General features: G+C 35.8%; 1 protein-coding gene across 1 annotated transcript in view; it reads right to left on the bottom strand.

The window, feature by feature from the left end:
* The window catches only part of RYR3 (ryanodine receptor 3), a 209,492-nt gene that overhangs the window by 82,470 nt on the left and 104,566 nt on the right, over positions 1-22,456 (bottom strand). Inside the window, exons 38-43 of the mRNA XM_071744346.1 lie at positions 19,325-19,462; positions 9,952-10,225; positions 7,700-7,814; positions 6,053-6,185; positions 4,949-5,052; positions 1,778-1,913 (exon numbers count right to left, since the gene is read on the bottom strand). Coding sequence (XP_071600447.1) covers positions 1,778-1,913; positions 4,949-5,052; positions 6,053-6,185; positions 7,700-7,814; positions 9,952-10,225; positions 19,325-19,462 — 900 coding nt within the window. The remainder of the gene's footprint in view (positions 1-1,777; positions 1,914-4,948; positions 5,053-6,052; positions 6,186-7,699; positions 7,815-9,951; positions 10,226-19,324; positions 19,463-22,456) is intronic.

The raw sequence follows: 22,456 nt of genomic DNA, 5'->3' as shown, positions 1-22,456 counted from the left end.
CAACCCAGGTATCTTGGCAGAGGATAAGAGGGGATGGACTCAGGTTGCATCAAGGGAGGTTTAGGCTGGACATTATGAAAAAGGTCTCCACAGAAAGCATGGTCAGGCCCAGGGGAGTGGTTGAGTCATCCCTAGAGATATTTAAAAGATGCACAGATGTGGCATTTAGGACATGGTTTAGTGGTGGGCTTGGCAATGTAGGGTTTACTGTTAGACTTGAGGCTGTTAGAATCTAAATGGCTCTATAACCGAACTATTGACTTCTCAGATTCTTTCCCCCCTTTTCTTTTTTCTTTTTTTTTTTTTTCTTTTTTTCTCCTTTTCATTCATATTACTTTCATACTGGAGGGAAAAAGCAGGATTCTAAATCTCAAAGTTAACTATTTCACTTCATTAAAGCCTTCTAAGTGAAGATTTTTTAAAATCATGCATTAAATAAAAACCAATCCTAGCATATTGCATCAATCTTTCGAGGAGACAAATACAAAGCCCCCTTAAAAATTTTAAAGGGCTGTTTGAATTCATATTGCAGAATCAAATAGAAAATACAAATAAAATTATAAAATTTGGTTAATTTTTATTTTAATAAAAGCACTACCAATATTGTTTTCAGTGGCTCATTTTCGGTACAATTTAGATTGAGATGTTAAAAATTTATCTCAATTCCATCAGGTCTTGAAATATCAATTATGGCTTTATGAGGACTGCAATTTAGAGTACAAGGATGGAAATACCAGCAAAAGGCCCTTGAAGGTAGTTTTAATTTAGAATGTGCAGGAAAGAAACTTATTTTAAGCACAGAGGTTAAATTAATCTGTCATGTTGCTCTAATGAAGTCAATAAAAATTTATCAAAAATTAATTAGTCTACAATTTCAATTTTTGGTTTTATTTTATACTGCATTCACCATGAGAATCTTATTGTGACCTTCTCTTTATATATAATTCTTTTCCATATCCCTTCTGCTGGGATACCAAACTACTGAAAATAGCTTTAATATCTTGCAGCCTGTTCTAATTTACCTCATAGGTCAAGTTAATGAGAATTCTGCCTGAAGAAATAACTTCCGCTTATTCCAAGGATTCATTGCCCCAAATCAAAGTTCATTCATGTGTTTATAAGTGTGTGTTTGTTCCTATTATCTCAGCAACCCAAATATTTTACCAGTTTACATTTGTAGTTGTTCTGTCAAGCAGAGGACACAGAGAAAATAGTAATCTGATTTGCAAAATTGCTGTGCCCAAAACTGTCATAATGAGAAGGGTCAAACACCTAAATACAACTGATTTTCAGAAGAAAAGCAGCAAAACTTAAAACTGAAACTTGATTCTATTGACTAGCAGTCCATCTAGCAAAGTTACTCATTATACTAAATAAGCTTTCCCAGGTAAGACCAAAGTTATCATCATCTACTTGTAAAGAGTAAGGTTAACATTAATTTAGAAAATCAACTATGGAAAACACACACTTTGTTATCTAAATCACTCCTTGTTCTAAATTTCTTAGAGCAGTTTGTCAAGTTAATTTAGCAGCTCACTCAATAGCTACAGGCTTATCAACTACTGAACTACTACAGGTATGTTTACTGAACTGAAAGGTAAACATATTTATTGTTTCTCTTTCAAAAATTTATAATAAGCAGAATATATCAATAATCTTGTATTTGTAATGAGAACAGTATGCATTAACCTCTCGTCTCTTAACACATTTTTATGGTGAGAAAAGTTATTTTAAAGAAAAGTTCTGATGTAATTTGGATGCCAAAAATTACACTTACTGTTAGCAAAAACTGCAAATCTTAGGAATGACAGGTAACGTTCACCCTCTATTGGATTCCATCCTATGTCTGGATATCCCTTAGCCAGCAATACTGGACAACTCTGCAGGCCACAACCTGCCAGGTAGGTAACAACCTACAATAGAGAAGCATAAATTTATGTATGTGTTAAGAAATAAATTTCTGAATATAAATACAAAACAAAATTAACATAGATATTTTGATTTGATGACAAGGCTTTTATATAACAGGTGTTTCAGCAGAGAAACTACCACCAGAGCTCATTATTGCATCACTCAGGCTCTAGTTCTTGCTTTTCATGATGATGAAAAAAAACAAGCACTGTTTGTTTCTGAAAGTTTGTTTCATAATCATATGATGACACAACAACTCAACAGTATTAACGAACTTGGAATGTGAAAAGTAGAATAAATATTGTGGAATTCAAATATTTTTTTTTTACAATACATAACCAACAGTTAAAAATATTTAGCAACTTTTAAAAAACTGTATCTATAACCATGTAAGCCTAATTTGCTACAATAGCAAAATAAAAATTGAATGAAAAGTTTATTTACTATACATCCCATTTTAAAAGATATGCAATTACATTTTCCAGGAGAATGATGAATATCAGTGAACAGTTTCAAAGAGTCTGACCAGAAAGATTATTTTTTTGTCATATGTAAATTACCAACACAGCATTTATTATCATTGAGAACATTTTAACTAAATCTCTGAGAAATCATGAAAAAATTTCATTAATTATAGTAAGCTGAACTACTGAAAAATGTACAGAATGATTTCTCAGTCACTTAAAAGGACATTTGTGAATATCTTCACAAGGCATGTGATTTTTGCTTTTACTTAAAATAGGGACAAGATATGAACATGCTTATAGTACTAAAATATATTTTGTAATTGGTAATGAACATCAAAAACAGGTGACAAAAGGGACATAGTTTTTTCTGTTTGGAAAATGGAGGTATGTTACTCTGCTTACACACCCTAGATTAATTCCATAAGATCATATTTAGTCATTATCTAATGCTGTAAGGGAGAAACCAGTTATAAATTCAGGAAGAAGAGTTATACCTCTGCTGATACAGAATACAAGTTGCTTTCAAAAGACTGCAGTAGAGGAAAAACAGGCTGATGTGAAAATTTTGCTTATTCGAGTATGTAGTAAGGAAGTTACTCAGTGCATTAAGTGGAAAAAGAATGCAGTTCCTAAAAGGACTCAACTGTTTTCTAGTATCAGTTCAGAAGATCTGAGTGAATACAGGCTTGAAGGAGTCCAGAGATGCAGCTTGTACAGAATGTGAGAAAAATGGCAGAATAAATCATTTCTCCATTTCTTTTCAGATTTTACAATGCTACCACCAAATCCCATGATTTTAAACTGTTAAGTTTACTACAGTATGTCATCAGGCCGTGGGATACTTTTCTTGTGCAATTTTCTACCTTCCTCATACATTTGCAGTAAAGACAGATCAAATTTACAATGGCAAAAGTTCATAAGTTCAGTTGACTATGTACAATTCATTTGCTTTGAACACAGGCTTTATGGTACAAACTTCAGTCACAGATAAACAGTGTATCATCCTGTGGGTAGGGTATATATGCCACATTCATTGAAATGAGCTATGCAGTATTTGAGGATTTTTGTCCTATTCAGGATATAGCTTTGTTTAGTGAATAACCTAACAATACTGCACCAGGTAAAAGTTATTGACTCATCAAAGTCAATACATTACAGTCAATACATTACTATTCTTCCAGCTAAAATGGCTGATGAATTTGGGAAGCCCAATTTGAGACACAAACAAACTGATTTTTCATCATAAAATACTGTGTCTGTTTCCATTGATAACTGTTACTGTTTGAACATTCAACACTTGTAAGGTGCCAAGTATTACAATGTAAGCAACCAGTAAATGAGGATCAAATAGTTAATGGTAATAGTTAATGGTTAAAGGATCAAATAGTTAATAGTTAATAGTTAATGGATCAAATAGTTAATAGTTAATCACCTAATTAATAGGTGATTTCTCCTGCAGTGCTTTCCATGAAAATATGAGAGTCACTGGTGGCACTCCAGTCACTAGTGGTGTATTGCAAGGGCTGATCCTGTGGCCAGTACTGTTTAAGACCTTTATTAATGACAGGGACAGTCTCAGCAATTTTGCAGGTGATACAAAACTGTCAATTGCTCTAAATGCTGCCTTTATCTAATTGATATATTCCTGTGCTCTGTCAAACACTTCCTTGTCATATTATTGTCTCTGTCTTCTCCTAGCTATCCCCATCATAATTTCATTTACTTCCATTTCCTAGCTACTCCTCCCCCACAGCATATGTTGATCACAAACTCCCCCACAAGGGATACTACTCACATCACAGGATTCTCATACTGCTACCATTTAGGTGCTGAACTGTTCTCCACTATTTAAATAAAACTCTGCTTTCTGTTTTCTGTTCTCTAGCACTGTGCTAGCACATACCACTTCCTTTCCCTATTTTCTTCCTGACCCTGCACCCATCTTCCACCCCTTTTCCTTCCTGGATACAAAACAAAATTCCATGCCATTTTTTGTATCATTTTACCCAATTCTAGTTCATCCCCTCCTCATATTTCCCTTTATTCCTCCTAATCATTGCTAATGACCCGAGTCCTGGATTCAGCTTTCTGCTGCAACTACCCTTAAAATCCTGTTTCAACTTTTCTTCTTCAAAAACCTGCCCTTCTGTTCTCTTAGTTCTTATCCCATACCCTTCAATCTCTAAGCTTTATTTAAGTCAAAAGACCTGCTTCCTTTCTGCATATTCTCCTCTTAATTCTGAAATTTGCTCCACCTCAAACAATTATTCTTGATATGCCTTTTTCCTGTTTCATGCCTTTCTTCCTTATCATCCTTTCTACTGATAACAAAAGTGAAAGAATGAAGAACAAGGAAATAAATCTTTCTTTGGCTGTAATTCCCATTAAGCATAAAGCAAAATCAGAGAAAACCCCGCTCAGTCAATCTTACCCCAAGACACAGTATACCTAGAGTAAGTATTTCTGATGAGATGATATCCAAAAATTACTGTGATCAAGCTTGCCTTTTTCCCTCCTAGCACAAGTACACTAATTAATAGGTAAATGGGCAACAGTGATCAATCACTTGCCTTATCGAGGTCTGGCTCCTCCAATGCAAGTGCAAGCTCATTGTTGTCCATTACAGAAGCTGCTGCAACATCTAGTGGTGTTGACCCTCTCATTGAAGGAAATGCTGTAGAATAAAAGTAATGTACATTAAATTCAGTTTCCAGTAATCACAGTCACACAGCAGAGGGCAGCAATCACACTAGAATCTAGAACATAAATATATTAATAGTGCATTGTAAGGAAGTTCTTTAATCAAGAACATAGTTAACTGTTTTGAATAACGTCAAAATAAAAAGCTGATATTTTTTATGATTTGACATCCAGATCTATAATCATATTCAACCACCTGTTTTAAATTCAGATGAAGAAATCATTATTAGCAACATAGCAAACCAAAGTATACCAATAGCATACTATTTCCTTAGCAGACGAACGCATTTTACATCTGATTCTTTACAATTATATCAATTCCAGATTTTTAAATATGCCTATATTCAGCTAAAAGAGACAATTTCAAGTGTTATGTTACGGTTTTCTTTCTTTCTTTCAATTTATCCCATTTTCTGTGTTAAACATGGGCAAATGCAGACATTGCAATTGTCACCATGAACACACTGTCCTGCCTTGCTATCCCATTATAAACATAGACACCTATCCAGCTGAGACAATTTTTCTTATGGTATAAAAGGTAGTGCTAATGTAACACTAAAAACATTCTTTTTTTCCAAAGGGAAAGCATGAAGCTCACTTCAGTGGCCTAAACTTTAGAGGGGGGATGAAATCTGAAGAGACAGGCAAGTACCATAAAAGGTTGAATTACTTTTAGATTTCCAAAGTGAACTATTTTGAATGGAAAAATCTTGAACTGCATGGGCTTAATCATAAATTTTTCAAGGTATTTAAAAACTCTGGATTTAAACTCTTCTGTTTCTAATAAAGTTCATAGACACATAAGGATGAAAAAATGCAGGGGAAAAAAAAGTTAGAGGTGAAATCACAGAATGCTCTAAGTTTCGGGGAGGCTTCATCACATGCTTCAGCTTGCTATACAAATTAGATACTAGTCTGGTGATACCAGATTTCCTCCTGGTCTTGCTTATAGCTGTAACAGCCACATGACATACCCAGTCCAACACTGCTGTTTTCCAGTAAGTAGCTAAGATGTTCAAACATGGCCTTTTGATTTTGACGACTGATTCGACAGAAGTAGCACAGGAACCGACAGCAGCTCGCCACCATCTTGGGAAACACGATCCGCTGAGGAGGAAAGTTGACAAAGCAGTGAAATATGTTAATGAACAATCTGTTCCACTTCTTCCTGCACTCCTAACATGGAAAGTACAGTGAAGTTACCAAGGTGATAAGCAGCTGGCAGCTGCTTTGCTTCTAACTTAAGGAAGGACTGCATTTCCTTTTAACTTCTGTATTCATCAGGTCATTAGGTTTAAAAGGTTGAAAAATCATTTTGCAGAGGACTATAGAGGGCATATAAAGGGAAAAAAAAATGGAGAACCAATCCTCATTGAAGCAATTTGCAGACTAGTAAATGCAGCTATTCAAAACCACTGTCTTAGCAGCAATACAATAGCAAGCTGAACCCCCAATACTAGATCAGATCAGAATAAAGAATATTCAAGAACGTTGGGTTTTTTCTTCCACATTACAATAAGAATACACAGTCTTCATATAAAACATTTCCACAGCACTCTTATGTTGTTCAACACATAGGCCTGATAAGATAAAATGTTAAATTTCATTAACTATCCAATGCTTTTAATATAAAAAACCCAACAAAAACTGTAACACTTTGCTTCTTGCACATTACATGCAAGGATTTCTCCACTGAAAATAAAATTACTTGAGCTGTAGCACTCATGAAAGGATATTTCATAAACTGCAACTAATCATAAAAATCTTCTGTCTTTCTCACATTTGAAAGGAGATGAAAGAATAGGATCAAAATTTATGGGACAGATTGTTGATGTGTATTTAAAGGTTTTTCTATCTGATTTATCAAATTTACCATTACATAGCACTTTTTAAAAAGTTTGAAGCTCAGTTACAGCTATATGTCCTCGGGTGATACTCACAAAACTAACAAGAAAATTCAGTACCAACAAGAATTCTTTTTAAAATAAACTGACTTCCCTTTAGGTAGAAGCAGGAAAATATTCTATATATTATATCTTTTCTGTAATACCCAGTGTAATATCCAAGCATTTTAATCACATTATCATTGGGTTTTTTTCTTCCTGTGACATCCTGTCTCCTTCATATCTTTCAACTATAAATAATATTGCTTATACTTTATTATAACAAGTCTAATAAATATTGCCTTCATTATAACACAACTCCAATTCATTCAGAAGTGCATGCAACCTTTTCACTTAATGAGAAAACAATCTTGCAAAAATGTGATTATGTAATTTAAAGCTATATTATATGTATTATCTTTTCAAGGTATCAGGTGCACTTCCAAATTTTTAAAGATCTTTTTAAAAATACCTTTTCAAGTCCTATTAAAAGACAAATGCAACACCTACAAACTCACTGTTCTAAAAACCAAGACGCAGAATGCTGAGCTTCTCCCTCAAGTATTATAGAAGCTATTCTGACCATAACAATAACCGATATTTCAATTTGAACAAACAAAATTGATCTTACATGAGGAACACCTATTTTTCTTCTGATCCTTCTTCTTAAACCTCCTAGTATGCTTCTGAAAGGTTCAAAATGCAAAACATAAGGTGCAAACTTACGGTTGAAATTACCTGAGATTTTTCTCCTCCAAGAACATTTACCATCACATCCATAACAGTCTCATGCATGCCTAAGACTCTCATTAAGTTAGGATGCTGATAGAAGACCTTGTTGTTCATTATATCCCTAAAATTAAAAAAAAGAAAAAAAAAGTAATGTTTTTAAAAATTACCATCTTAATTTAAATCAATGATGCATTATTAGGTATTTCAGAAATATGCATTCACTGTTGTAACATCACTTTAAATTCTTAGAGTTCAGCATAATACAAAACCACCTGACAACGAAATGCTTCATATTTCAACATACCATCACTCCTCTACTTCTCATTAATTCCATATAAGAATCTAAACTTTTAAATTATTGAAAATAGCATTTCTTCATCCTTAAATTGCCCTTACCATCCGTTCTATTTAAAGAAAAATATATATTTTGTGATGATCCATGTAGAAAACAGTATATTCTGTTGTTCTAAGTAGAGAATGCAGATCAATTAATCGAAACCTGATCCTGCCTCTGCAGTAACACCTCCTAATTAATTTTCTCAGTTCACAACGTAGAAGACAATGGATTTAATATTCACTATTATCTGTTAAATGTGTTTCATCAGTATTTCCAAAATTAAGAAAAACAGTCAGAAGACATAAAATGGCATACAGTCCCCTTAAATAATAATATTTTAACATTTTCAATCTATCCACTATCCTCTCAACATATTCTAGAATTTGCTGCATTGGTTTAGTCATTTATGTATTTCAAAAGGGAATCCAGGGATTTCTAACATCCCAGGTCAATCTGTTGAAAACAAATGGCAAATAACAGATATCATGCCTGCTTTAAGAAATAGAGAAAACTGGGAATGGAAGGTGACTCATCATACAACATCCCTGTGAAGGAGGCTATACGCATGCTGAGTTTAAGCAAAAATTATCCTTTATCCCTCATAGATTTCCCAGCAGCTCTACAAACTCAGAATCAGGGACAAATTAGGTAATACTGTTGCATCCTAACTATTGAGTTGTTACCATGACATCCTCAATTCAACTGAAGATATTAGACTTCGTAGTTTTTACAAAAAACACAGACAATTTTTTACAGTGACAGGGTAAGAGTTATGGAAGGTCCTTACAGCTGTTTGAAAGGACAGAAATTGTTAAAATTCTTGATTAAGAACAAAGAGTTTTCATGTATTCATACTATCATTCTCTCTCTTTTTAAATACACTTTTTGCATTTATATAATTAATTTTCTGTGATTTTTTTAGACCTTCAGACATAATATGGTCTCATCCAGCAATTATTTACATTAGAGGAGTAACAGACATAGGGCTATGCACTATCAACTGATGCTTAACAGGTCATTTCATAGCAAAACCCGAGAAAAAACATTTTCACATAAGCAGACATTACATAAAGACAATTTCTTATAATTCTAATGTTATAAAGGACTAAATAAGCAGCCTTCCATGTTCAAATACTTTAGTTGCCACTGGTGACAACATAATAAATACTAAGCAGTTTGAAATATTTCAGGTCACAACAACACTTTGTAGGTTCTACTTAACTGCTTGGACAAACTTTCTAATTAAAAAGACACCAGCAAGTTTATTCATAGAATCATAGAACAGTTTGGGCTGGAAGAAACCTTCAAGATCATCTAGTGCCAGCCCCTGCTACTTCACCTTCACAATGAAGAATTTTCTCCCGATGTCTAACCTAAAGCTACCCTTTTCCAGTTTGGAATCACTACCCCTTGTTCTGTCACTACATACTCTTATAAAAAAGTCCCTTGTCATCTTTCTTGTAGGCCACTTCAGATACTGGAAGGCTGCTAGAAGTTCTCCCTGGAGCCTTCTCTAACAGCCCCAAGTCTTTCAGCCTTTCTTTCACTTATGCATTAAATACATGAGATTCAGGTTTGGGAAAGAAGTACTTCAGACACCAATACAATTTAAGTCATCTGTTTTTTTCCAGAGCTAATAAAACGTATTTTGACAAAGCTTTATGCATTAAGCTTAACTATAGTAAAAGGAGTCCCTTTTCTTTAGCTGAGAAAATACCTTAGTTCACAGAAATTTTATACTGTTAGACTTATCAATTGGAACCAGCTTGGAAATACCTGTAACAATTACAGTTTCTTGTAGATAACTGCATTTTAATACAGACATAATTTTCATCCAGGATCTAAAATGCAAGTATTTACTAATATAACAAAAAGCTTTACACAAACTCCAAAAAAACCGAAAATTATGTTAATTCCATACCCTAATCCATTAATCATTAGCAGCTCTTCCTCTTTTCCCATCCTGACACTGAGAAGTGAGCGAATCTGGCCCAGTGCTGCAAGCAGATTGATGGTGTCCTTCACAGAGGCAGCACTGATGGTGTAGGCTTTCTTCAGAGCCTGGAGCAGCTCACCAATGCTGTCATATTGCCTGCGGAGAAGGCTGTACATACTCCGAACTAATTCTGGATCTTGAATCTGATCTTCCTGGGACCAGCGAACCATAGTCTGGGATATGAGCTCTTTCAGTGTAGCTAAAAGAAGAAAATACATATAAAGTTACAAGGTGTTACAACAAAATGATCAAAACCATGCATTTGTAGTAAAATTTTAGGTAACATTAGAAAACGAGGCAGATATAAGAGACCAAAAGAAAGGAAGCAGAATGAAGAGGATTTTTCAACTGGAAAAATAATTTTTAATTTTTCATGAAAAGTGTGATGGTCTTGAGAGATGCAAAACAACAAAAAAACCCATCTATTAAGCATTCAAGTCTATACCAAAATTGTTGGCAGTGAAAGCTCCTGAACTGAAGAATGATCATTTTAAGTTAAATGCAACATTTAAGCTTTTAATTTATCCTTCATTTCTACATTAAGTGAAAACTTATAAAATAGTGCTAAATGTAGCTGAAACAAGTTTTCATTAGAAGTGTATGCAACCTAATTTTATAATGCCAAATAGATCTAGTATTTTTGATGATCATGTGCCTAGGTTTGGAATAAAGAAATTAGTAATTAAGTTTTCAGTAAACAGTTTGTGTGCAACCAAGTGTAAGTTCAGCTACAGCAGAAATATCCACGAATGTGAAGTCAGCTTGCCAATCAACTTTGTCAGGGGGGAGGAGGAGGAAATAAAAACTGTTCTAAACTTAAAAAACTGCCAGAAAGGAGGATGAGATAGCCACCTTTTTAAATCAAATATTTATGATTTACCACCTTCCCTATTAAAACAATGCAAGTTTCTTTCCTCTATTCCCAGCAAAGTTACCTCTTGACTTTCTCAATGTTCTTTCAATGGAAAGAACTGCCCCCTCCAAATTTCCAGCACAAGAGTGTTCATAGCTACTGTATATTCAGTGATTTCTGTGTTTACACTAGTCTTTCATTTGCTATCTTTTCTCTCTTCGAGTTTAGTTAATGATGTATTTATAGAAAACTAATACTAATTTTCAGACTTGTTTTCAATAAATAGGCTGTTTTCTGTAGGGGCAGCTTCTGTATTCCTTTAAGAGAGGCCTATTCCTAGGGACATGTTATAAACGAAAACATTAAATGGATCAGGTCCAGTCAGGTTTATGAAAGGCAGGTCCTGTCTGACTAACCTGATCCCCCTCTACAACAAGGTGAGTCACCTAGTGGATGAGAAAAGAGCTGTGGACATTGTCTACCTGGACTTTAGTAAAGCTTTTGACACTGTCTCCCACAGCATTCCTCCTCAGAAACTTATGGTGCAAGGCTTGGATAAATACACTCTGCACTTGTATAAAAAACCGGCTGCATAGCTGGGCCAAAAGAGTGGCAGTGAATGGAAGTTAACTCTGGCTCTCACAAGCAGTGTCCCCCAGGGAAATGGGGCCAGATCTCCTAAATATCTTTATTAACAATCTGGATGAGGGGACTGAGTGTACCCTCAGTGAATTTGCAGATGACACCAAGTTCAGTGGGTGTGTTGATCTGCTGGAGGGTAGGGAAGCTTTACAGCAGGACCTAGACAGGTTGAATCAATGGGCTAAGGTTCAAGGTATGAGGTTCAATAAGGTCAAATGCCACATCCTGCACTTGGGTCATAACAACCCCATGGTGAGCTACAGACTCGGGGATGCATGGTTAGAAAGCTGCAAGTTGGAAAGGGACCTGGGGGTACTGGTTGGTAGTCAATTAAATATGAGTCAGCAGTGTGTGCAGGTGGCCAAGAAGGCCAATGGCATCCTGGCTTGTATTAGGAACACTGTGGCCAGCAGGAATAGGGAGGTGATCATCCCCCAGTACCTGGCACTGGTGAGGCCACACACTGAATACTGTGTTCAGTTCTGGGCACCTCACTATAGGAGGGACATGGAAGTGCTGGAGAGTGTCCAGAGAAGTGCAACAGAGCTCATGAAGGGCCTGGAGCACAAGTCCTGTGAGGAGCAGCTGAGGGAGCTGGGGGTGTTCAGTCTGGAGAAGAGGAGACCTTAGAGTTCTCTTCAACTACCTCAAGGGAGGCTGGAGCAAGGAGGGAGGACAGCCTCTTCTTGGTGGCACGCGACAGGACCAGAGGAAACCAGGGGAGGTTTAGGCTGGATATTAGGAAACATTTTTTCACTTAAGGGCTGTCAAACATTGGAATAGTCTGCCCAGGGCAGTGGTGGAGTCACCATCCCTGAAGATATTTAAATGGCAAGTGGACATGGTCCTTAGGGCCACAGTTTAGTGGTAAGCTTACAGTATTGGAGGTTGGAGTGGATGATCTTGAAGGTCTCTTCCAACCAAAGACATTCTAAAATTAAAACAGCTTTGCTCCAGAACACTCTATCATTCCTTCAATTAAAATAGTTTGTTCTTTCAGTTCAACAAGGCAGCTTCCTCTTTGATTCTTGGACTAAATTCTTCTTTCCTAGAGTAACTAATAATTTCCTGTAGCTTTCCAACTCACTGAGTCACTGATTTATAGTTACATAAATATAAACACTTCTTCTACTAGAAATTCAATTATCTCATTAGAGAATATAATTATTTATTCTGGCTTTCTGATTGGGAGGAAGGGGATAAACATGGGATAAAAACCAATCTGAAGCGGTAAACTGAAGGAAGAGCTGAAAATTATGGTAAGTCTTTGATAGCTCAGGTGACGGCCCCTCTTGCAAGGCTGAAGTACAAAATGTCCACAAATTTTAGACTTTTTTTTCACAGATCAAGTTCCTAATTTCCTTAGTACTGCCAGAAATAGATAATCTTTATGGGGTAGAAAAGAATATTACTTTCAAAATAATGTGATAGTTTGGAGTTTTTGTTTGTTTGTTTGATGAGAGAAAATACTGTATGATTCGCTCCAAACAGATGTTTTCCACTTTGGCAACAAAAATATTTCTACTAATTCAGTTATGAGGGTGATTTTATACACTTGAGTTAGCCATCAGATATTTATACATATAACTAAAAGAATATTACAATTTTTAGTGCAGACATAATATTCCATAGGAAACATTATCACAAAAAGAACAAATGCAAAACAATTATTTCCCCTTATACCAAATTGTCTATGCAAAGATTCCCATGTGTAAGAGCAAGAAAATGACCCTTCTCTCTGAAGTTTTGAAAATGTTTCTCCTCTAAAAGTATTACCCTCTCTTAGGTTTTAGTACCTTTGAAGGCTTTGAATTTTTTTCTTCTGATAAGCTTTTAAGTATCATACTGTTATATATAATTATTTTTAGCTAGTACCACAAACAGCCTTGGAGAAATCAATTATCCATCTCCTTGCATGGATGAATTTTTGGTCAAAAGAAAAGAAACAGAGTAGAATTAAATAGCAGTGATAATAGTGAAAAAGAAACATCTGTGAAGTTTTGCATGTATCAGTGCTGTGTTCTGTAATGTTAAGTACTTTCCTTCCCTTAGAGACTTGAGAAGGGTATATGCAGATGTGAGCAAGTTTCATGATAGAAAGTTGTGAAGGATATTGAGTGTAACTGAAAAAAGATGCAGAACTTAAAAAGGAAAAATTGGACAATAAAATGCTGATTATCTTTACATGAAGTATTTCTGAATAAAATGGGGTAGGGAAATATAGTCCTCGTTTGTAAATAGAACAGTGAGATGTTAACAGAGATAAGACCTTATCGATCCATGAAAGCCACAAAATTACAGAATAATTGGTATTGGAAGGGACCTCTAGGGTCATCTAGTCTGCCCCCCATGTTCAAGCAGTGTCACCCAGAGTCAGCTGTTCAGGACTACGTACAGATGGGTTTTGAATATCTCTAAGAGGGAGACCTCCCTGATCAAGTTATAAAAATACTGGCTCAACTATCACTTTCAACTCAAATTCACTGGCAGTCAAAAAGATCAAATCAAAAGCCAGGAAGGAATGGTTAAAGCAAAGTACTTTATGCCACTATGCTAATCCATAATTCAGTCACAACTTTTCATCCAATACCGAAGGACATCAAATGAAGCCCGATCACACTGCAGGAACTAAGCCAAAAAGAAAAGGGAGAAAAGTGTTTCTTCACATAATGGATGAAAGAACCCTGAAACTCCCTGCAAAAAAAATGTGGCAGCTGCTAGAAGTTCACATTTAATCAAGTGAGCTGTACACAAGTATCCTTCAGGAAGACACAATGGGGATACAAAAAGATAAACCTTTTTAGACTCAAGAAAGCTCCTGAGCCATAGATAACTGAAGACTGGAAAAGCACAGAAGTCATAAATATTGTATCTGATTGTTACTTGTCCCTAGATAACCATTTGTGATCACTGTTTCAAACAATGTTGTTTTTATTTTTGATGGATCTGAATCATTACACCCTGTCTTAGATATTATCATTTTCCAGAACTCTAGAGTCTGCTTAGTGCTTCTGCCTCTGAGTATATAAGGCTCATTCCAAGGTTTACTTTCTCATCTTCAATAACTAAACACATAATTTGCCCACATCTAGGCACAGAAGTACATTCTCAGGATTTCTAGGTGAACTATTGCAGAGTAAAGCCAGAGACATAAAATTTTAAAAATGTTTTATTAATAATATTTTAAGACTCACTACGGTTAAACACTTAGGGAATAAGAACATAGTTCTTTCTAGGCTGCTCTTAATGTCTTTTTTGCATCTCCACTGAAGTTTAGAAAAGTCTGTTTAGAGCCTCCTTTTCTAATCGGTTGTACTATGATAGTGATGGATTTTTTCCTCCACTCTAATAATTTCTACCCTCTTTTGCCCTATACTGAAGTGGAGAAGCTGCTGTGTTTTTTGTACTTGAGGATAAAGTTCTACTTGCAACTCATCCAAAAGATGAGAATAGAGGAGAAACAATTAAACATTTTGATTCCAGCATGATCTCAACAATCAGCAACAGTTTGATATTCTTTTTAGCTGCTAATAAATTACAAACTGCAATCACAATGTACTGCAATGTACAGCAACCAAATGTTCTGCAACTAATTTTAAAAAATAAGAAACAAAAAAATGGTGTCAACAGCCAGAAGTAAGCTTATTGTAACACGTTGTACAGTAAAATTTTGTGCTTTCAATGTAAATAGCACTCTAAGGAACACAGTCTCAAAGGATATGATTTATGATTCTTCAACTTGATGTTAGAATTGCATCTTTTTTTTTTTTTCCTTGAACATACAGTGGATATTGTTCAACAGAGACTTAACTTTCTCACACAGACTTTCTCATGTATCCACACTAAGATCCCTTTGAAAGATCTGTGGTTCATCATTTGAACATTATGAAGTGAGGACATTAAGGAAAGCCAGTAAATCCTATTTCCTGATTACTGTATATCTTCAGAATATATATGATATATTCACATCACATTAGCAGATACCCTCCCAAGACTGAAAGTTAAGTGAGCCTCACAGCCACAGTTTTTATTCCCAAAAAGGCACGAACAGTATTGATGTCCTTTCATTTATAGATGCAGAAAATCTAAGGAGCAGATACATCACTCGCTAGCTTAAAAAAAAAATAAAAGTGTTTCATTGCCATGTGTGTAACGGGTACTCTCTCACAGCACAAGATTCTGGCTTGTGGAAAGAGGTGAATGGCAGGCCAGCAGATTAACCTGCAGCAGAAGCTGGGAGCAATCTAAATATTGGGCACAGTGACATTAATAATTGCCTAATAATAATAATTGCCTAAAATAGCTTCTAATTTTTTTTCCAATTTTTAAGTTTAGCAAGAAAATGCAGTGCCTTAACAATCTTTCAAGGCTGCATAATGAATCCCCCATATATATGCCTTACCTAAACTATAACTTAGTAGTTACAGAAGTCCTATCACCATATTTAACACTAATTCATTGCCTCAATGTCTTTATTCTCTGAGTTCTAGTTTTGCTTTGGGGGGGTTTCTGTTGTTTTTTTTTTTTTGTTTGGTTTGGTTTTGAGGTTTTTTTTTGTTTTGTTGGTTGTGCTTGGTTTTTTTAAATTACTAATTCATCATTAACGCTGGTTTAAATCAATGGTATTCCTCTCCTAAGATAGAAGTCCATTTGTGAGTAGATATGAATGCATGCTTAGGGGAAAGGAAGGTTTCTTTGTAGAAAATAGCTCCTATGAACACTGACACCCTCAGAATGTATGACTGAGGGTATGAATCTCTGGCCAAGGCCATTTAGCCTTGACAACAGGCACACACCAAGTGCACCACTACCCCTCTTAATGCATATAAGAAGATTGGGTTACCTCAGGCATTTATTTCCCTTCACTTACTGAATTACAAATGCTCTGTGGGATAAAGAGGAAGTGCACACAGGGACAATGAATCTCAGTCTCCAGCTACAGTACATTACATAACATAAGATAAATATTCTGTAATTTTTTTGTTGTCCATTGAGTAACTTCATATGCATATTTGTACTATGCATTACTCCAAGGAGAAGCCCAAATCCGACAAAATTACGTGACATTTCCAGAAAAAGAGACTCTGAAGAATCATTTGTGCAACTTTTATTTCTTTGTGACCCACAGAGCCAGTACATGAGACATTTAAACTGCTCTGTTCCAAGGACTGAATGTCATGTGCCCTGAGGCCTTAGGAGTGAATTGTTACTGATTCATGAAAATCTGCATGAAGCCTGAAAAAGAAATTATAGTTCCCAGATACTGAGTAGATTCTACTACCATTAGAGAGAGAGCAGATGCTAACCAATGAGTCACTGGAGAAAAAAAACCTTCACATGTAACACATGAGATTATTGTAAGACTGAATGTGCTTACAATCTAATATCAAGCTTAGCAGTCCTGCTCTGGGGACAGGATAAACCCTCTCCAGTGCTTTACAGAACAAACAGATCATGTAAGAGGTGTCCTGAGTATTGCTGTCTAATCTTACACAAGTCTTGAAATTATTAAGTCTGAAATGAAGTTAACTGTTCCTGGTCTGTACAAGGACCTATTGCCAAACTTCTCTGGGAAACCTGTTCCAGTGTCTCATCACACTCACACTGAAGAATTTCTTCCTAATATCTACCCTAAATCTACCCTCTTCCGGATTCCCTACCTTGTCCTAGCACTACATGCCCTTGTAAGAAGTCCTTCTATCCTTCCCCAGCTTTTCTGTAGGTCTCTTTCAGGTACTGGAATGCCACTAGGTCTCCTCAGAGTCTTCTACTCTCCAGGATGAACAACCCCAATTCTCTCAGCCTGTCCTTGGAGGTGAGGTGCTCCAGCCCTCTGATCATCTTTATGGCTCCCCTCTGGACTCACAACAGCTCCATGTCCTTCCTGTGTTGGGGACTTCAGAACTAGTCACAGTACACCAGGTGGAGTCTCACAAGATCAAAGCATAAGAGGAGAATAACCTCCCTTGGCATACTGGAAACACTTGTTTTGATGTTACTGAGGATACAATAGGCTTTCTGGGCTGCAAGCTCACATTGGTGGCTCATATTGAGTTTCTCATCAACCAATACCCCCAAGTCCTTCTCCTCAGGGCTACTCTCTGCTCATCATCTGCCCAGCCTTGTGATTCAGAATGCCCTGCCCCATGTGCTGGAGCTTGCACCTGGCCTTACTGAACTTCATGAGGCTGGCATGGGCCCATGTCTCAAGTCTGTCAAGGTCCCTCTGGATTGTTTCCCTACCCTCCAAAGTGTTGACCACACCATTCAGCTTGGTGTTATCAGCAGACTTGCTGAGGATGCACTCACTCCCACAATTCATGTCACCAACACAGATAATAAACAGCACTGGTCCCAGTACTGACCCCTGAGGAATGCCACTTGAATGATCTCTATTTGGATATCAAGCTGTTGACCACAACATCTTGATAGCATCCAGCTAGCCAATTCCTCATCCACCAAGTGGTCCATACATCAAATAAAGAGGAATAAAGACTATCACTTTACTGTCAAACACCATTAAACTAATCAACTTCAAATAAATTATAGTATTGTTTCAGCAATTACTCTCAGTTCAGTGTTGTGCTTATTCAGTTGTGCTAGGTAGAAGGACTGATTTCAGAGATGTAATACACATTTCCCCATTTATATCATTCCTAGATCAGCCAAATAAGTTTTCTCTCTTTTCTCATTAGGTCCAAAACATTTACATAGACTTTTCAAGTCAAGTGTTCTGAGTTTATTTTTTTCTACTTCTAAGAAACATTCATAGCTAAAATTACTCAGCAAATGTAAAAAGGATATCCCAGTCTTTTTCCTCTCTAATATTCTGCTGCAGAATGGCACTTCAATAAAATTTATGCTAAATGGTGTCTGTTCTTCTCATGTATATTTAAGCAACATAAAAGCTCACTGTAAATGGGTAATGAGATTTTTAAACTATAGAGAAAATAATTCTAGCAAGCTGATGATACCTAAACTGTATTTTTCTTTTCTCTCTAATTTTAGAGACACGTTTGAAATGTATAGAAGAAAAAAAAAAATTGAATCCCGAAAAATTCTATTCAGCATTTATGAACACAGAATTTGTATTTGTGAAAATAAAGATGTTCCTTCTTTTTAATTAGTGAAATTGACTTGGTATTTCTTTAAATTCAGAAAGGATATAACCAAAAAGGATATGGAATGGATATATATATATATATATATATATGAGTACATGTATGTGATGCTTGAGATAAATCATAAAGTTATTAGTTTTTAATGAATGTATATATTCTCTGTCATCAAGAGAAATGAGTGAAATCCATCCCTTTCTATAGAAAAAAAGTCCAAAAACTGTGAAATTATTTTGCCACACACATCCTGGTTCTGCGATGCACACTGAAGCATGCTCATACAGGAAAGAAAAATTAAATTAAGAGGTAGTGAGAAAAGTATTGCATTTTTAAAACCCCAGTCATATAAATGGAAACTTCTGAAGTATAGAATGCTCAATCTGAATTATTGTTTCATAATTGACTTTATAAATTTACCTGTAAATAATATGCAAATTTGCAACCCCAGAGTTAGTGGTCTGGACCCAGAATCTCCACCCACTGTAACTTTGTAATTTTCTAAACAATATCTCTAAGATGTTCAGTATGTAGAATAATTGTTCTAAGGGGTAGAAGGAACTTAAAACATGTAACAAGTCTCCTCCTCCATATTGCTAGAAAGTTTTATTAGAAAACAAACTCTAGTTGTCTGTGCACACCTTTAACACCTGCATCATGGTAGAATTCATGTGGAAAGAATACTTACTAGGAGATTTCTCTTCTTCATCCTTAGGTTCTACTTTTTCTGCTTTTGGGGGACCTTTGATTTTGTACATTAATGAACGGAGTTTGCCAGTCAAAGAGGTATCTTCCTCTTCCTCTTCCTCCTCTTCTAGTGGAATACCTTAACAAATTACAAAACTGGTTAGAAACCTTTGAAGATTAACTCCTTTGGTATTAAAACAATAACAAAATACCTACAGGAATATATTTTTTTTTGAGCAGCAAATTTCAAATGGGAAAAAATATAGTAAGGCCTGCAGCTTTAACGTATTAACTACAACAGTGCCCCTCAAATTATATTTATTTCATTATAAATATTTCTTATATCTAGATGTATAGTAGTATTTTTTTCAGTATTATGACCAAAGAGGTGGTATTTTTTTTTAAATTCTACTGCCACAACTATTTTTGACTCAGAGTCATATTTGATTAAATAAGAGATCCTTTGTTTCACATTGCAGAAGGCAAACTGAAGAAAAAACAAATGCACGGTTGTATCTCACAATACAGCACTAAATTTTAAATTAACAAAATTAACTAAATTTTAAAACTGTACCTAGGCACATATTCAGAGATTATACTGGTGATGCATGTTTTTCATTAAAAACTACACAAGAAAATTGGATGTTATTTTACAAGGTAATTTAATACAGCTTAGTGCCCTACATTGTTTCAAAACCAAAGTAATTTCGTATCTTTTACACCTCTTAGTGATCGGATACACATGAGTTTTGTGCAGAAGCACAGAACAGCTAAAAAGGTTCTCTTCACCCCAAAGCTAATTGTGCCAAACTGAAATGTAACCTCTTTTTTGCTTACCTGATGGTCAAAATGAAACTAAGAAAAAGAAAATATTTCCAGACAGAACATTAAAGAGTACAAGCTGAAGCAGAAGGAAAAGAAGAAACTGTAGAGGTTAAAACTGGCTTTAAGAAAAGCAACTAAGAAATAAAGAACTGAAATGTGTTATCAGCTTGGAGAAACTTTGCTGCTGGCAGCTACCAAAGAGAAGGAGTTGAAGTTATGCCTAGGAGTGACTAAGTGACTAGGAAGAAAAAATTCAAAGGCAGAGGGAGAGAACTAGAAATTCAAATGGGAGACTAAGCTAAGAATGAAGGAAGCTTACAATCAGAGTCTGGAAAAAGTAAGAAAAGTAAATGTAGCCAGTAAGGAGTGGGAAGAGAGCATAGATAAGGATGTTAAAGAAAGCAAGAAGCTATCTGATGTTGAGAAAAAGCTACATCCTGGAAGCAAGAGAGACACTGGGAGAACTCCTGACAAGCTGAAATGGACAGACAATAAGAAATGCACTGGGATGATGAGATAAGACAGTGTCAGACTGGAGGAGATGGGGTCTATTACTGCTCATGATGGGGTCTCATTCACTGCTTTATATCATTCATTATTCACTCCATATCATCCTAAAGTTGCAATCCATTCAGAAGCTGATCACCTCATGTTGCTACTGGTTATTTACTTAATTCAAGTGGCAGAGGTCTATGCACTTGAACAGATGGTCCCAACCCAGATAAGTGTCAATTTGCTATTCTGCAACATAGTCTGTTGCAAATTTGTTTGTTTTGTTTATAACCAAGAAATTACACACAAAATTATGTTAGATGACTATTATTTTACTGGCAAAATTAACCACTCACAGTTAGGACATGCTCAGATTAAGACTGCCTGAGTAACTATAATTCAAACTATTTGCATATATTCTTTATGAAGGAGTCTTTAATTACTTGACTGCATACATTTTTCCACTTCGACCACAACATATACTTAGTACTTAGAGCTGATTAAATATTCCAACCACAACTCCTATTCATTTTATCTACAGCTGTGATTACTTAGGAATGTTTTTCAGGACTAAGTCAGGTCACAGATAATAAGGAGCATTTATCCACAGTTACCACTTATGATAAATCTGGACAAATTAATGAGTAGGGTTTTGTTCAGAATCTCAATGATCATTAAACCATTTTAAGAATGAGACTGTGCTTTCTATATCTTTGGCTCTCTCCATCATTCAACACACACCCGTATTGTAGTAAACAATGAAAGTACAGCCCTAAAAAGAAAACTTCCACAATCACCTTTCACCTCATGAAAAGATGAAGAATGATAAGAAGCTAAGCTAACTCAATAATACCAGCAACAAGATTTCAAAGTAAAATAAATTGCAAATATAAGACATTTCCAATGAAGCTGGGGGTCTTCCAAAATCTTCATCCTGGACTCTCTGATTCCAAGTAGGCTTTATCTTTGAATGCCAGAGGTGAAATCAAGTGCCAAGTGAATGAACAATGGAGATGACAGTATATATCTCAAGAAAAATAAGGACAAAAAGGAGGATCTAAAAGGATATTAATATTTGGAAGAAAAATAATGGAATGAAAGAAACAGTTTGGTGAGCAATTACACATTAGGTTGCCTAACAATCAACACAGGAATGTGAAAACCAAATTACATTAAACCAACTAAATCTCCACCTACAATGTAGCTGACCTTGCAGATAGAAATATTGATTGTAAGATCTTCTAATCATCATTGTGATCATCATGGCTTGGCTTCGTGAACAAAGAATCACGTGGAGTGACCAAGACGATTAAGGGAGTGCAACATCTCCTTTGTGGGGAAAGGCTGAGGGAGCTGGGTCTCTTCAGCTTGGAGAAGAGGAAGCTGAGGGGTGACCTCATTAATGTTTATGAATATGTAAGGGGCAAGTGCCAGGAGGATGGAGTAAAGCTTTTCCCAGGGGTGACTAACAATAGGACAAGTGGCAATGGTTATAAAATAAAGCATATGGGGTTTCGTATAAATATTAGGAAGAATTTTTTCACTGTGAGGGTGACAGGGAACTGGAACAGGCTGCCCAGGGAGCTTGTGGAGCCTTCGTCCCTGGAGACATTCAAAGCCCACCTGGATGCATTCCTGTGTGACCTGCTGTGGGTGACCCTGCCCTGGCAGGGGGGTTGGACTAGATAATCTTTTGAGATCCCTTCCAACCCCTAACTTTCTATGATTATCATGAAATCACAGCTTGATGGTTGCTGAAGATCCTAATATGATATTCAGAAACAGCAGCACAAAATCACAGCAGAAATCTTAATAC

The sequence above is a fragment of the Heliangelus exortis genome, chromosome 5 (assembly GCF_036169615.1).
Source record: "Heliangelus exortis chromosome 5, bHelExo1.hap1, whole genome shotgun sequence".
Taxonomy (NCBI): Eukaryota; Metazoa; Chordata; class Aves; order Apodiformes; family Trochilidae; genus Heliangelus; species Heliangelus exortis.
The sequence above is the reverse complement of the archived record's forward strand: the minus strand, read 5'-3'. Positions and strand labels throughout refer to the sequence as shown.